Genomic DNA, 17,000 nt, shown 5'->3' with positions numbered 1-17,000 from the left:
GGGCAAGGAAGATAACGAGAATAACTCCAGGGTGGGTGCTGAACACACCCTCTGCTCATCTTCCTCACCATCATCGCCACCACAACCAGCATTAAAGTCAAAGCTTCTATAATCTCCATTTAGATCTGTTCCATCAGGGCAACTCTCACGTTAATCAAACATATTTACGTCACATATTTGTGTTTTTAGAATAAATTTTATTTCCAAAATGTTGCTTTTAGGGGGTTTAAAAGTATCATAACCGTCCTGTTAGCCTGGTTAGATGGGGACAGGGCGTCTCTTTTGGGACCAATTCCCTTCTTTCCTGTTTTTAATTTACAGCAGGGTCGCCTGCAGGTGTCTTCCATCAGTTTCCTAAAATGAAGCATCCAACACACCATCGTCCTCTCGCCATCTCCGCATCATGCCTGCCTCCCCCCTCCACTTCTGAACACCTCCTACTCTCACTTCCTCCAGTTACGTCCCAGCCAACCGGGAGTATTCTCACTGCTGGAATAAATTAAATAGAGTCTGTATGTTACAGGAGGGGAGGGAGGGAGAGGGAGAGAGAGAGAGAGAGAGAGAGAGAGAGAGAGAGAGAGCCCTGAATGCCATTCACACACTCAGAGCGTTGGGAGTCCAGTCACCGTCAGAGTCATCAGCTTCTCTGCTCGCCCCGCGTGCGCCCCGCGTGCGCCCCAAGCGCGTCTCTCCAGTCTGCAGGCGAGATGAGTTAAAAAGGACAAAACTCTTACCTCTCCCTGCTCAGGTGCGGGTGGTCTCTGGGCATTTGCTGATGCAGAAATCCGTTCCAAAGTGATCATTGAAGCCGGTGGGGGGTTTGAGTCCGCGAGAAGCTCCGCGTGCGCTACGCCTCGTCCCGCTGGATGACACCTGCTGTATCCTTCCTGCAGCGCGGCGTCGGCGGCTCTGCGCTGCTGATGCAGCCACGATGAGAGAGAGGAGATCACTGCGAGGAGCCTGGATGCTTTCTGTGTAGCTCAACTTGTGCAGCCTTTTCGTTACTTGCTTGTTTGCATTCCCTCCGAAAAGAAAAGTAGATTCCCAATGCCGTCCAGTGCGCGCGCACAGCCGAACCCAACTTCACGGTCCGTACAAGGGATTTTGTGGAAATTCATTCCGATCAGTCACGGACTGCAAGACTTGCAAAATCAGGTAAAAAAAACAAAAACAAAAAACACACCGTTAAAGTACACAAAAACAACATATCTGAAAAGAACATGTTTTAGGATTATTCCTTCTTCTGTTGATGCCTGCATTTGCTGGCACCAGCAGGGGACTGATGGCATTATGATGTCTGATAATAGTGGTCATTTGCCAACATTTCTGACCCGGATAAACTAAAAGCCACGTCGCTTCATCTTGATCAGTATTGTTGTCTGGAGCCAAACAGCTGATGTATTCTTCTTTTCCCTCCCTTTGCTTTGTTCTTTGGCTCTTCCTCCCTCCTCTTCCTACTTCCAGCAGGACTCATTGGGAGTGCAGGGAGAATGAAGAGTCACCGGGGCCGGGGGAAGCAGCATGAGTGGCCCGTGCATCTCCACTAGACCGGTGGCCCTCATGTTTCTATGGAATTGGTTATCACTAATCCTGCTCCAGAGCTGGTTGTCAGTGGGGGCAACTGCGACAGACTCTACTGGGGCTGGCTTCAGCGGCTCCACTGGGCCCCTGGGCTGGCTCCTCTCTGAAAAGGGTCCTTTCCACAGCTCGCAGGAGTTTGTTGATTTCACAGAGCGCTACCAGCAAGGATTCACCACCAAGTACAAGATATACAGGTGAGGGGAATTGGGCAACAATGACTGCATGGTCTGTGAAGAAAGATGAGGTTTTTTCTGTCTAAAATGAAGCAAATGGAGGAGATTTTGGAGCTCATGGCCTTGGTTTGAGGGGGAAAAGTTTCTTAGAAAGAAAACAGATTGCATTATAATTTTTCTTTATGTCCTAACAGATATAGAGTAAGTAGATGGAAAACAGATACAAGAAGCAGGGAGAAGATGTCTTAGTGGAGTTTTGCATACCAGTGGAGGCTCAGTGTGGGTTCGGTATGGATCCAAGCTTCTTTGGGTGGGATTGCTTGCCTCCTGTTTTGTGAGGAGCACAGACATATGGTTGGAATATGACAAACCCTCAGAATTGTGCATATCAGTGAAAACTCAGTGACGATACCACATGAGGGTTTGGGCAAAGCAGTGGGACATTACAGATATCTGACTGAGCCTGTTGATGTGTGACAGTGGGTAGACAGAGGGGCTTTAGAAGTGTGTGGTGTGAAGTGTGGTGGGTGTGTGCTTAGAAGCGGCAGGGTATTGTTTGAAAGCTTCCTGTGATGTGTGATGTCATCTTTCTACTGTCATTTCTTTGAAAGGAATGACATTAAAGACAGTGAGTGCACAAAGGTGCATCCTCCATGTAGCATAAGCAGACATGTACTTCTGGGTACAGTACAATACAGTACAATATACAGGTTCTTTTTCTATTAGGAAGTTGTTTTTTAAAAACAAAATGCCACCTTTAAATCATTTAATCTTAATAAAAAATATTATTATTTGATCATTTTTACATTTCTGCTAAGAGAAGGAACATTATTGCATCTATCAGGCTTCGGTTATTAGCAGCATGTGTCAAAGCAAGAGCTCATTTTTTGCTGGTAATCTTTAAAACAGAAACATTTCTCAAGCATTTCAACTCGGAGGAGTGAAATCCTTTTAGGTGGAGGTTCAGCACAATGCCTGTGTAAGTCAGCATGACCTACACAAGCCCCACACTGGAACTGAAAGGGCAGCGTTGCAGGAGTGTGTGTAGGTTTGTGTTATGGATCTATATTCCTGTCCTGTACATACATGTTGTGTTCTGAACAGGCATACTAAGTGGATATTTATGCATATACCGCATTCTGACTCAGAGTTTTAAAGGTCCCTTATAGAGATGATTTTTTTTTTCTGACATGAAAAAATTAAAGATACAAAAAGGCTTCTTTTTTTTTCTTTTTAGAGATTTTGTTGCTGGTTTTAGCTAACAATCTGCATTAGAAGCTTCTATGTGGAATATATGATGCTGTGCGTGCAAGGTAAGTGTTGTGATACGATGTCGGTGCGTCCACCACCGTGCAGTGGAGGGGCTGCTGCCAGCTGAACAGAGGGTTGACTGACACTGGCATTTAGCAGCTGACAGGGACGACAATGCCAGGCAAAGATAGAGAATGTAGAGCTGTTTGCTTCCCTACATCCATCATTTCCTCTTTCACTATCTCTCAGTTGGTGTCCTCTTTTTACTCTTCAGGATGACTTCATGCCTTGTTTCTCCTTCCTTGTATTCTTTTTCTTCCTCTCACTCTGCGCGCAACCCCAAGCATTAGGATCTGACAGATATTAGCATACATTAGATTTATGAATGCACAGGATTAGCAGTTTTACATAACTAAAACTCACTCCTTTCCTTTGGTTTCGGAACCAGCTCTTAGCCAGCTCAAAGATTCTGTCATCGACAGTGTTGATTATAATTGATGGCTGGAAATGCAAACTCTGGAAAAGTGTAGCTGTCCTTTCCCCCTTGGGTTACATTGGCCTTTTCATATGCATCTGACAAATAAGAAAGAAATGTGAGCTAAGTAGGGCAAAATCCAACAGAAGCCAGTGAAAAGGTGAAATGTCATTATGTCAAAAGGGTGATACATTGTTCCTGCATTGTCATTTGCTTTCCACGGCTTAAAGAAAAAAAACAAAAAAAAAAGTCTCTTTTCTTTTATGGCTTTAAATATCTTCCACTTCGAGCTCTGCCATCCATCACTAGGCAGTCATGGATGTTGAAAACTGAGGAGATCAGAGGCGCCTTCAGACTGCAACGGGCTGTGCAGTGATAATTTTAAGGGATCTAAAACAGACTCGTGTTTTTCAGAGAGAGAATTCTGAAACGTTGGGGTTATTTGGAATGTTGCAGACACTTTGCAGGCTTTTATGAGACAATTAAAGTCCTGTTACTGCTTCTTGAACCATCACCGCTCTGCATCTTAATCAAAGCGTAAAACCTGAAGCTGTTCTCACATGAAACTGATGAGCAACAACCCCCCCCCCCCCCCCCCCCCCCTTCCAATTTGGACAGCTTCCCGTGGTGCTTATGCAGATTTTGTTTCTGTAAGAGTAGCGATGCCGTAGTACAGAGAGAAATATAAATGATGAATTAGTGTTAATATTGCAGCAGGTAAGCAGGAGACTCAATAAGATAAATAAATAAATAAAATTCAAATCTTCTTCTCCCCTTTTCCATATACTCCATCCTTCCCTCCCTCCCTTCCTCTACCCCACCCCCCTCCCTTGCTTTTCGAATGATCTCAAACCAATTGCTCTCCCTAACTCATAAATATTCTCCAGAGCTCAGTTGGCCTTTTCCGTCAGAGGGCAAGGGAGAGGGAGTCGAGGGATGTGGGAGAGAGCTGGAGGACTTTGGAGTACAAAAAAGGGGGGGGGGGGGGTCGGTCCATAAAGGGACCAACAGCTTGATCGCCCCCTGCTGGCTGCCCATTGCACTGGAACAGCCTGTGGACAGTCCCCGTTCTAATAAATCTGAAAACGTATCAATCGTAATAGAGTATTATTCAGAGTAGAGGTTGTAAAGTGTCTAATTTTTACACTGATAATTAGTCCTCTTCTGTCTGTGTGACATTAGGGACAGATTAAAAAGCTTGGAGATTTACTGCTCTCTGTTGCAGCGCTGTGATGTGAAGGATTGTTGAAAAAAAAAAAAAAAAAAAGATTTTCCACCAGAAAAAATCCTCTTGAGTTCTTTTCAAGGTCTGATCAAATGCAATAATAGCTGTAATAGATTAATGGATTTGGTGAATTCAAAAGCAGTGAAAAACAGGCACAGAAGCACTTAACAATATTACATCCACTGTGATTGCAGAAAAATGTACCCGCAGGCCATGTCAGACATGGGGCTGCTTGTGAGACAGCTATTCATCCTTCCTCCTCTTCTGATGAGTAAAAAAAAAACTACAAAACAGCCGTGCGACTTTTCTTTCAGACTGAGAGGAGTCGGTTGGTTCTGTGTCCTTGTCCGGGCACTTGAAACGGACATGGATGAAGCAACAAAAAGCCATTTCTGACTGCTCCTCTCCTCCTTACTGATAACACGGGGTTAAACTGGAGATAATTTATGGAGCCGATGCCAAACCTTGCATCACAGCTGGTGTAAAATGAACAAAAGCATGTTCTCTTTAATAATTTACAGGCGTGTGTTGTTGTGAAATCATCTCTGCCAATGCGAGAAAGTCTTGCGCCATGATTTCCTTGTGTGTCGTCGAGTCATATCGAGAGAAAGTAGCATATTAGTCAAAATGTCACCGGCCCCTTTCTTCTTCTTCATGGGCCATAACTTTTACATCACGGCTCATCTCCTGTATTTTCTCCCCTCTTTTTTTCTCCCCTGTCAGCCTACTGGCTATTACACCGACTTCATTTGATGTAAGGAGTCGTCGCTTGTAATTATGGAGCGATTAGTGTTTCAATTACATGCAGACATGTTTGTGGAGAGAAGAGGGATGATTTCACAATACCTGTCATTCTGCCCGTTGAGCTTTATCAGACTCGTGTTTATGACTTTGTTATTGTGTTGTGAGCTTTGTAGATGGGATAGCACATTTTAAAGATATCATGAAATGGGCTGGAATAAATGGGGATACAACAGCAATGAAAAGAACAAAGAAAAACAGCTTAGAGGAGAGAATGAAGAGCATGATATCACTGCGATGCAACACAATGACCAACAGAGTGCTGATGCACATGAAGTTGATATTTAATGTTTATTTTAATACTCCTGAAGTCCTGTGTGTTTGGCAAAACAAGCCTAACTCTAGCAGTAATGTCAATGTGTAGCTGTACAGCACTACCATGGCTGGTGTGCAGTTGGGGTAACAGTCATTCATGCCCTTCAAGCTGCAGCCAAAAGTTCCCACTATGGACCAAACCATTCAATTAATCTGCACAAAAATCCCTGTCAGGATGTGGTCCAACTTTATCTATAATTGTTAATTGCCTCTTTATTTATGTTTCAAGGAAGCATTGACAAAGTAAAAGTTCTAGGAAACGCTGATGAACTCAAACTTTTGCAGGATGTGTTTGCCCTTTGTGGGCCGCTACAAGCTCCTCAGCTGGTTCCACTGATTTATAGATGTTGCACCACTTAAACCGGAACATCTCCCAGTGGGGAGTGGTGGCTGTAGGGCTGTTTTCCCACCACCCCCTGCAGCTTTCCTCACTGGGGTTTTGGACCTCAGCTTGTGTTCCTCCTCTGTAGCCACAACTACGAGCTTGCCTTCTCCACCTCCTTTCCCAGCTCCTTCATGGACCTCTTCAGACCTGCTTCTTTCATTCCTATGCTCCTGATAAGCTGAGTTGTGGGTATTCTGCCCGACTTCCACCCGGTGGATGGTAGCAGCCCAGCCACTTGCACGCACACGCTGCTGCTACTTTCTTCTTGCTTTTTGGCAGCTGTAGACTGCATTGCAACATCCAACCTGAGTGCTCTCGGTATGATTTTAGATGGAAAGACAAGCTGGGTACCCAGGTCACCTCCCGTCTCCCATTCCTTTCCTGTGGTGAGCAGAGATGTCGATCATCTCGGCACTGATGTCTGCACATCCTCTCCTGGTCTGATAAATGGAATAACTAGCCAACAGGAATCTGGGGAGCTGTTTCCCCTGGCTTTTCATATTTCTGGCTGTCCTGCCAACAACCTCTGGCCCTGCCACTAGAGGCACCATTGCATTAAGGCAACCTGATATCCAGACAGTATATGTTATAGGTCTGTGCTAGCTTTGCAGCACAACAAGCAATTTTCTCATTTCTGAACCATTGCACTTTAATCAAGTTAAGTTTATTTATCGAGCAAATAGCATGACAGGCAATTGAGGTGAAAATCAAAAGCAACAGAAAATATCCAATTAAAATAAGGTAAATGAAGGGGAGTTAATTACCATGAAGAGCCATTGAGAACAAATAGGTATTTGTCAGGTTTTTTTTAAAGTGCTATTAGAAACAGCACATCTAATTAACAAAGGATTACTGTTCCATAGTTTGGGGTTGCAACCACAAAGGCACATCCTCTGGGGACGGATGGCAAGAATGTAAAGCTAAAATAAATTTACAAAATGTTAGGAGTACGGTATTAGCGAATGGCGAGATATATTCAGAGACGTAATCAAGAAGAGCCCTAAAAACATAAACAAAAGTATTTTTAAACCAATTATAAAGGTGACTTGAAGATAATGGTGAGATGCAACACCAGGGCTGATATCTTGTCCTTGTTTTGGTTCCAGTTGAAAGTCTTGCAGCTGAAGTTTGAAACAGTTGCAGATAAAAGAGCTTGGTTGACGTCATAATAAAGCCAGTTAAAGTAATCCCACCTTGAAGTGATTAAGGCTGTAATAACTACTTCCGGGTTATTATTGGAAATTGATTTTTTTCTTTTTCTTTATTGCAATGTTTCTAAGATGGGAAAAAAAAAAACAAAAACAAAAAAAAAAACGATGCGTTCATCTGCTTGTTGAGTTTTAGTTATCTAAATTTACCCCCAAATTTCTTGTGCCACTAGCGCAAAAAAGTGACAAGCCACCCAAAAGGGGTTTTACGCTTGGAAAGAAATGAGGAAAATAATAACCTCAGATCATTAATTTTCATACTTGATTCTGTTTGAGGCTATATTACATCAGTTTGGAGAACACTGATAACCTTATGGGGGTATTTCTGATCACATGGTGATTTACAGGGACTGAATGTTCTGGCAATCTTTACATTTAGTCCCCAAAAGCAACTAAAGAGCCGTGGTTTATTTCATGTCATGAATGCACTATTATGTCTTTTAGATCAATTTAGCAAAACAATGATGTTTTAATTTATTTGTATTTGCATTGAGGAGCAATTTGCAAAATTCTGTTTCATAGATGACGGCAGCAGGACTGTTTGCTTTCCATTCCCCATTAATGTTGTTTTCTTTTCATCATGCCCACAATATTTACTTCATTTAATGAAATGCTTGTTTTACTGAAGCCCAATGACACCTTAATTACAGATGTCAGTTTTTTTTTTTGTTGTTGTTTTTTTTTTTAAAGGCAAATAAAAAGAGGTACCGTGCAAAAAGGGTTGCCGGATGAGGAAAATCTCAGGTGGTACGCTTCTAAAATTTTAATGACTTGCCAGCCGCTTTGTCATTAACTTGCTACTGAGAGCCAATGAAAATTGAGAAATTGGCTTGATTATGTTTAATATCTTCCATTCTACCAGCCCTATCCAGGGTCTGACTGGATTTATTAACACAATCTTTTGCTAGAATGTAAAATAGTCATGTTGCTTTACAATGAAACGCATAGACATTAAACAACACAGTCATCAAAATAAAGAGTAAATTATCAAACTTCATCGGGATAAAAAACAGTTTTATAGTCAAAAAAGTCATGGTTGTACACTGATGTTATATATTTACTGGATATATATATATATATATATATATATATATATATATATATATATATATATATATATATATATATAATATGTGGGGTTTTTTTGGTTTTTTTTTTTTTTTTTATTAATTTAAGGCTGGGAGGGGCTTCACAAGTGTGCCTTGCTTACCAGTCGACTTTTCTTGGGTGACTTGCTTTTTTTCTGTTTTGTTTGTTTGTTTGTTTTTTTTTTTTTATAACCTCTGCAAAGAGGTTGTAATGTATGTCTGAACACAGATTTGGTTGGCAAGATAAAAAGGTCCTTAAATCAATATTTTGTTGTTTTGCACATATTGAAAGAGCAGCTAGGCGTAGCTTATATACTTTTTATTTCCAGGCTGCATACATAGAGCTAGCTTGTAAATATAATGTTGTTTCATTAAGCAGAACTCTAACAAAGTTGCTTTGTTTATTTAAATGTTAGGTTATTTGAAAAGCTAAAAGTTATGGTAATAAATACTGTTAATTATTCAATTAATCTGAAATGAATGTTTGAAATGAATGCAGAACTATTACATCAGGTGGAAATGAGCTCATTGATGCAGATCTGGGCTCTGAATGCTTTTCTAGTTTGATCATGAAACACTCTTTATGAGACCTCTCAAAACTCAAGGATGGGTTTTTTTCAGACTATCAGAAAAGAAAAAAAACATTTAAATGAAATGAATCATCATTACTTTAAACTGGCTTTTGCAGCTCTCAATATTTCTGAATGGTTTAGTCGTTCCAGTTTTTATTTCAGTCCTTCTGTACTAGTCCTCCATCATTTCATCTGCAGCATGCTTCGAAAGTCTATTCATTCACTTTTTGACTTTAAATCTGTGAATTCCTTACTCCTCTGATGCCACAGTGACGTTTATTATGTTCATTTCTGGAACCATCTCTGCCCAGCAGCGCCCGGCCATGACAAAATTCACAACTCTTTCTTCTGCGTGACTTTGTAGCTGACCTTTGCTTTACACAAGGCATCATATACTAGCAAGCAGGTATAAACAGTGGCTGACTCAGCAAAGAAAGAGAAACAGGACATTATCAGAGGTAAAGAGAGGAAACCATTGGACTGACTGTTACTACTTGGAGAGAGGTCACAGTGCAGGTGGGATGTCAGACTGGGGGGAAGTCTGCCATGGTTCCACAGTGCCTTATTAAGTTGGACCTCTAATCAACCAACTGAGAAGACTAAAGTCCCATTTAGGTAAATAAATGGGAGCATCTGCTTCAAACATTGTCACATGTCAGTGCCCGTTGCCACAGTTGAGTAAGTTCATCCACAAGTGGACAGGCTCAAAATGTGAAACTGAACACCGAACACAACACTGTTTGGTAGTAGCAGAAATACACCACAAACATCAGGAGAAGTAAAACCACAACTTTTTTTTGCATTTCTCAGTTTACTTTGCATTTTGTTCAGGTACCTTTATTTATTTATTTATTTTTTTTTAGTGGTTTCTACATTGTCGTTCTTTTTTGTGTTTTTTTTTTTTTTCTTCTGCTGTTTGCATGTCAGCTATAAGACTCAACACTGCCTCTGCAATTTCCTGTGGTATTGCTTCATTTTCTGCATCACGTTACAAATAACTAAGCCCCGTGAATGCAGACCAAATTACATATAAGTATAACCAAATCAGGAAATGAAACAAGCTGTCCGTCTTTCTGCATATTTTTCTTCGACATTGAGCATAAATGGGCCTTTAAAGACCCATTACGTTACTTTCTGACATTAAAACTTCGGTTCCCGGACTTGTTCGATGACACAATGATTTATATCTTGTGCATTTCTAGAGTTGTGCTACCCAGCAGCGTCCCAAGGCTGAAAAAAACAACACTATACAACTTTTACATCCAGGACGTGACGTGACGTTGCAGCAGATTTTCACTTCATGAAATAATAAAGAACTGGCTGTTTTGAACACGCAATGTCACTGATTCAGCAAAGAAATGCAAGAAAATTAGAAGAGAGAAAGAGACAAAACAAGAGTCATCGTAAGACGTCTTTTGCTGGCTGTAGAGAGTAACAGGTCAGGTAGGATGAAAGATGGATGCTGAATTAGCCATTGATTGGGGGCGCGTGACGGGAAAATGAAAAAGTTCTGAAGTGTGTCTTTGAGGCACATGCTTGTTGAGCAAATACAGTGAGAAATTTCAAAATAAATGCATTTTTTGGCACTTGTTAGGTTCTATAACACAGACAAAGTGGTCAAGGTGGAGAGAAACACTTCAGCAGGTTTGAACTGATATACGTGACGGTTTTAATATTACCTTCTTTAAGCATTTTTCTTCAAATTAAATGAGAAAAAAAGAAAAATGAAAAATGGCTCAGTCTGACCTGAAGAAAAGGAGACTGGATGCTTTTTACAGCTCCCAAGTTGAGTGTCCATCATCAATGGAAGCCAAGGTTGTTGAGATTTACTGCTTGTGTTCATGTTTCAGACTGAATTTTGAAATGATTTTAAAGCTGAAGTAAAAAGGAAAAAAAAAAACAGCTTAGGGCTTAAGGGGTTTACAAAACCAAGGCTGTTGATAAGAAATGCTGCATGACCAGGAGTCTCAGAGTTTGATGGGAAGTGGTTTTGGGGGGGATAGAGCATCCCATTTGCATACTATTGGCAACACAGTGAGAGGTTTACCTCTCAGCAAATCCCAAACACAGATCATCTCAAGTAATTTCAGAAAATTAGACTTTAGGTGTGAAAGCAGCAAAAATATGTCATTGTAGTTTATTTCACGCCTCGTTTGGTGCAGTTTTCTTTGAATTCAAAACACATCACAATGCCTCAAACCGCATTTGCAGGCAGTGGATGTAAAACCCCTCAGTGCAGCGGTCCTGTTGGTTTGCAATTAATATATTTGTGTCTGGAAATGACTCTGGTAAAGCAGGCACACTACGGAACACGTCCAGAGAAAGCATGCACGTGTGAACATTTTCCACCATGCATGAGTGCCTTAGCAGTTTGCTCAGTGACAACTGTGCTGGACACAAGTCCATCCATTATTCTCCAGTTAGAGGTTGAAAGTGTCTTCAGGACAAAGACAGGGCCGCCTCCTCCACTTCATCCCCGGCAGCAATGGCGGTGACGAGGATTTCATCCAGTGTGGAGCTTATGGCTTCTGACAAGTGTGTGACGGGGGAGTTATCAGGGTCAGAGGCCGTGGAGGCAGCTTGTATGAAAACGAGAATATGAAGCAGATGACCTGAGCTATGAACAATGGGTTCCAGTGTCAGTAGATACTCATTTGTTCCCTTGGGGGGGGTCATCAAGATTTTTTCTCCATTAAATTTGATTAATTAAATGTTCATAATTTATTTTCTATCAAATTATGGCAATGACTGCAGCGAATTGTAGTGAAGTGATCAGTGCACTGCAGCTTATGGAGTCACATGCAAAAGAGACAGCCTGAGCTTATGAAATAGGGTGTGAATAACAAGCCTAACGTCATTTCACACGATGTACAGTGAGAGAATAACACCCTGCTATGTGCTTGTAGCTTAACCCTAACCATTTGTGTGTCATTTTAATGTCATGAAAGGGTGAAAAGATTAAAATGCTTGAGAGTGACACACAAAAGTGTGCCTGAAACAAGGTGCTATTTATATGCATCGCCTTGTGATCGTGTTGAAGTAAACAAACGCATTGCAACTTAGGGAAATGTCTTTCATAATTTGACAGCAGCTGTCATAGAAACGCCCTGCAAGCAATGACAACAGAAGATTTTTTTTCTTTTATACTTACTTTGTTGCAAAAGTGACAGACCAGTTGGACAAATATCCACTTTATTCCTCACATGCAAATGAATTATACCTCAAAGGTTGACTAAATTCTATTTCTTTGTTAAAGTCTAATATCTTAAACATCACAGAGAGACGTGTAAAACTATGAATAGCAAACTGAGTGAGTTCCAGTCAGTTCTATTCTCTGTCACTGGGAATCTTGCCCAGTATTGTCTGCACCATTAGCTGCTTCCTTCTGTATTTACCTTTGCTGTGAGTTGTTGGAGCTCTATAATCTATTTGCAAGTGTTGTGTATTTCTGTGCATGAGTTGTCACATTGATGAAGCTGTTTCTCGGTATGCTAGAAACTGTTGTTGTACATTTAGCCCTCTTGGCCACTGTACAAAACCTATCATTCCACCAAACATTACAACATCCAAGCAAATACCATCATATATTCTGTAAATTCTCTTTAGTCGGCCAATATATGTAAGGAAGAAGCAAATGTCAAAGTTTCAATTTATCTCTGGTTATGTGAACAGCAACATGGACAAAAAAAGGGCAGCAACCAAGTTAAAGAATAATCTGCATCCAACAACGGTGTCCAACTACCCCATGAATCCCAAAATGCTGCCCAATCATGTCCCCTTCCTGTGTGTTATTATGGTATTTGCTCAACAATTCGTATAAGAAAGGTCATAAATAAGAGTTTTACTGCACCTGCTTGGCAGAAGAAACAACAGCACAATGCTAGAAGTGCTACTCAGCTGTAAATGTAATTACATTTAAGCAAAGCCGCACTTTGATTTATGCATGCAGTGTTGATGCACAGTGAGAGGAACGCCTGTGTTTACTCAGATTCTACAGTTAAAGGGAAAAAAGAAAGTTTATTTGTTGTTTGGGTATAGGTTGTGTTAAGAGCCAAGGGTTGAAGGCAGGGTGGGGGTGTGAACCATACAGTAACAATGTGCTTTAACCTGCTTTTCTTTCCTTTTTTTTTTTTTGTTTTTACACCAAATGGCCGCTTTAGTCTACAGTGTCTGATTAGTTAATTGTTCCTTCAAATTTCAACCTTTTCTTACCTTTTAATTATTTTTTGTTAATTTGACTTTTAAGGTCTGAGTTACATCCCATGATCCTGCACAGTCCCTTTATGAAACCTTCCTAGACCTGTCTCTATATAAAAGTTTTTTATGTTTGGGATTGAGCCTCATGCCTCCTACCCTGCAACGTTAACCGTATGACGTTAGTGTTTGACAAATTTCAAGTGCCATCTCCAGCTGGCCGCCCCATTTCTTGCAGAGCAGAGTTAAGTCATCAAACGTTTTAAATAACTTCTTCTCAGACTGAATGCAGTTACTTGTTTAAGCTCCCATTTTGACTATCGTTGCTGTATTTTTCTTTCATCCCTGCATTTGACTCAGACTGATGAATGATGAAGTCTAAAGAGCTCGTACCAGCACAGTGCTCCAGCATGTTAAATAAAATCAACTTCTAGTCAGAGCGCTACATTTCTGCTATTTTCACGTCACAAAACCAACCACTAAAAGTGTTTTACTGTCTAAATGTTAATATTATTATTTGAATTTGTTGAAGTCAACATGATGCAGCACAGGCTGGTGGACAGCCGCTGTCCAATTTAACCCCATATAACCTTCCCTATGCTTTCCCTCTGAATTGGTGAAGATTTTTTTAACCAGTTTTAACCATTTAAACCAATTTAAAAAGTCCAACTTTCACACTTAATACATGAACAAACACATTCATTCATTTTGTAGTGAACCCAGAAAGTTTCTTCCAGTACATAAGAACTGAACAAGGTCTCATGTACTGGAAGACAAAAAGAATAAATTAAGTTATTTTTTATGTAAATGTTAGTTATTTAACTTTTGTTACCTAAAAGAAAGGATTTACAGTATTGCTTGATATTGGCTTTTTTTTACCAATGTCTGATACACCAATTGTGTCCAACTTCTAATTTCCCAGACTGATGTCAACCAACACGGATATGGAATTGTGCCAAGCACACAACTATCTGGAAAACTGAACAAGACATCTCTTATATTGTGTCATTTTGCGTTAGAGAAGAGTTAGCAGAAGAGTATGATATATAATTATGTGCATATTGTGTGAATGTGTTGTTAAAAAAAGTGAAAATCGATAGATTATTTCCCATATTGCATTTTAATGTTGATAATATTGGTATTCTGATAATATATATCTGAGTGTTGAGTCTAAATCTCTAATTTACAGAAAGGAGCAAGTGTTTATCTTCTTCCTGCTCCTTTCCATTTGTCATGCACAAAAAACAAAACAAGCCAAAAGATACTTTTAAATGTAATTATGTAAACCACAAATAGAATAAATAAATATAAAAGCAAAAAATAAATAAATAAAAGAAATAAAAAATGATAAAAGCCAATCCCATGCAAGCCTGTTGATTAAAAACCAACCCAAAACAAAACAAACGAACATGAAGTCATGAAGAGAAGGATTTACTGTCGCTGGTGGCTCTTCTGTGAACTCTTTCATTAATTTTTGTTTGTGGGGTTGAATGTGTGAACACAGTGTGTACAGTTTGCGCATGCCTAATTATGGAGACGATGTGATCCCAGGCATTCCTTGTTTTGTGTGCGAGGATCAGTCTCTCGTCAACAGTGTTATGACAAATTGCAGTACAAAGGGGATAAGCAGTTTACGTGTCAGCAAACCCTTCTGCGAAGCGTGATCTCCAGTTGCCCTTGTTGTCTGTTATCAGAGGCTTAGTGATGTTTAATAAAACATTTTTTTGTTTGTTTTTTGGGAACACATTTCTCCTACATAGTTTTACCTACATAGTCAGTCTGAAGTTTCAGGTTTTAAAGGTCACAGTGTGCACCTGTAACAAATATTGTTAAATGTTAAAAGGCAGCTGCCTGACGTGCAGCCATGCTTGATTACTGCAAAACACAGACTTCCACATGGAGTAGGCTTCTGGAGTCTAATCTGTCACCTGTTCTCCACCCAGATTAAGCAGCTGAAGATAAAACTGGAACCCCAACGAAATTGGGACACGTTGTGCAAAATGTAAATTAAACATTAAAATAATTTGCAAACCATTTTGAACCTATATTGAATGGAATCTACCACAAAGACTAAATGTTTGATGTTCAAAGTGAAAAAACTTTAACTCTTTGCCAATATTCATCTATTTTCATTTTAATGCCTGAAAAATGTTCCAAAAAAACTGGAACTGGAGCAACAAAAGACCAGGAAAGTTGACGATAGTGTTGAAAACACCTGTTTGGACCAATTATCTGAGCAAAATGTTAATTGGAAACAGGTGAGGGCCATCACTGGGTACAAAAGGAGCGTCTACAAAAGGCTCAGTGTTTAAAAAGCGATAATGGGGTGAGGGTCATCCGCTTGTGAACAGTTGCATGAGCAAATAAACCAACAGTTTATGAACAGTTCTCCATGTAAAATTGCAGGGAATTAAGAGATTTCATTGTCTACAGTTGATAACATCAGCAAACAATTTAGAGAATCTGAAGAAATCTCTGCATGTCAGTGGCGAGGTTGAATATCTGTGCCTGTGACCTTCAAACCCTCAGGTGGCACTACAGGAAAAAATACATCATCATGTAAAGGTCGTTACCACATGAGTTTAGGAACACTTTAGAAAATCATCATCAGTTAACACAGTTCTTTGCCTCATATACAAGTGCTAGTCTGCCATGCAAGTCACCACGGGTAACTTGCCCATCTGTGAAGGCAACATTAATGCTGAAAGATACATCAATATTTTGGAGCAACATATGCTGTGTCCGAGCAACGTCTTTTTCAGGGATGTTCCTACTTATTTCAGCCACGTTCTGCAGGTGTTACAACACTGTGGCATCATAGTAAAAGAGTGCAGGTACTAGTCTGACCTGCTTGCAGTCCAGACATGTCTCCCACTGAAAATGTAAAGTGCAAAATACCACAACAGACTGTGGAGCAACTGAAGCTGTACATGAAGAAAGAATGGAAAGCATTCCACAAAGCTTCAACAAGCAGTGTCCTCGGTTTCCAAACACTCCTTGTTAAAGGAAAGGTGATGTAACACACTTGTAAACATGCTCCTGTCCCAGCTTTTTGCTCTTGACATATGTTGCTGGCATCAAATTCAAAATAAGTGAAAACAGGTAAACAAGGATTGTATTGTTTTTATTCACACAGCTGCAGGAAATCTGTGTAAACATCTATAATGAGGAAGTTCATCCTTAAATTATTCTATTTGCACATCAGTAATGGTGGTATTTATTTATTTATTTATTTATTTATTTATTATGGTGGTATTAATTTCTCCTATTAAATTAGGTCATGACTTTATAAAAACCTAATATGTAAGAACCCTTCTGCCAGTTTAGGTCTGAATACACTCCAATAAAAATGGGTCTGTGCACTTTGTCCACAAAGACCCCACCATGCAGCCCAGAGGGCTGAAAGGATCCATTGCTAATATCTTGTTACAAGGCCCTCCAGTACACCCTCAGATATTCATTCTTCTTGCCTTGACTGTTTGGAGCTGTTTTGGTGCGATAAGAAGAGAATTCTTCATATTATTCATGATGTTATGGCTGATCGGTGATGGTTCCCTCTGTGGGGTGAGGTCAGTGTGGGTGAATGAGCACCTCATTCTGTCTGACCAGAAACTTATTGCAGTTTACCCTACGGTAAAATAAGTCCCCTAAAGAAGCGTTTTAGGAAACGTGAAAAGTCCCTTTCTTGAGTTAGTGAGGTTATCGTCATGGAGACTGGAGGAACTCTGTCGT

At 40.2% G+C, this 17,000-nt stretch overlaps 1 protein-coding gene across 1 annotated transcript in view; it reads left to right on the top strand.

Annotated features, from left to right (window-relative positions):
- Positions 1 to 1,521: 1,521 nt before the first annotated feature.
- Positions 1,522 to 17,000, top strand: part of brinp3a.1 (bone morphogenetic protein/retinoic acid inducible neural-specific 3a, tandem duplicate 1) — a gene marked incomplete at both ends in the record, with an annotated part of 60,188 nt that continues 44,709 nt past the window's right edge. The window contains one exon of the mRNA XM_079244944.1: positions 1,522 to 1,775. Within this exon, the coding sequence (XP_079101070.1) occupies positions 1,522 to 1,775 (254 nt within the window). The remainder of the gene's footprint in view (positions 1,776 to 17,000) is intronic.

Source organism: Telmatherina bonti (assembly GCF_933228915.1).
Source record: "Telmatherina bonti genome assembly, chromosome: 8".
Taxonomy (NCBI): domain Eukaryota; kingdom Metazoa; phylum Chordata; class Actinopteri; order Atheriniformes; family Telmatherinidae; genus Telmatherina; species Telmatherina bonti.
The sequence above is the reverse complement of the archived record's forward strand: the minus strand, read 5'-3'. Positions and strand labels throughout refer to the sequence as shown.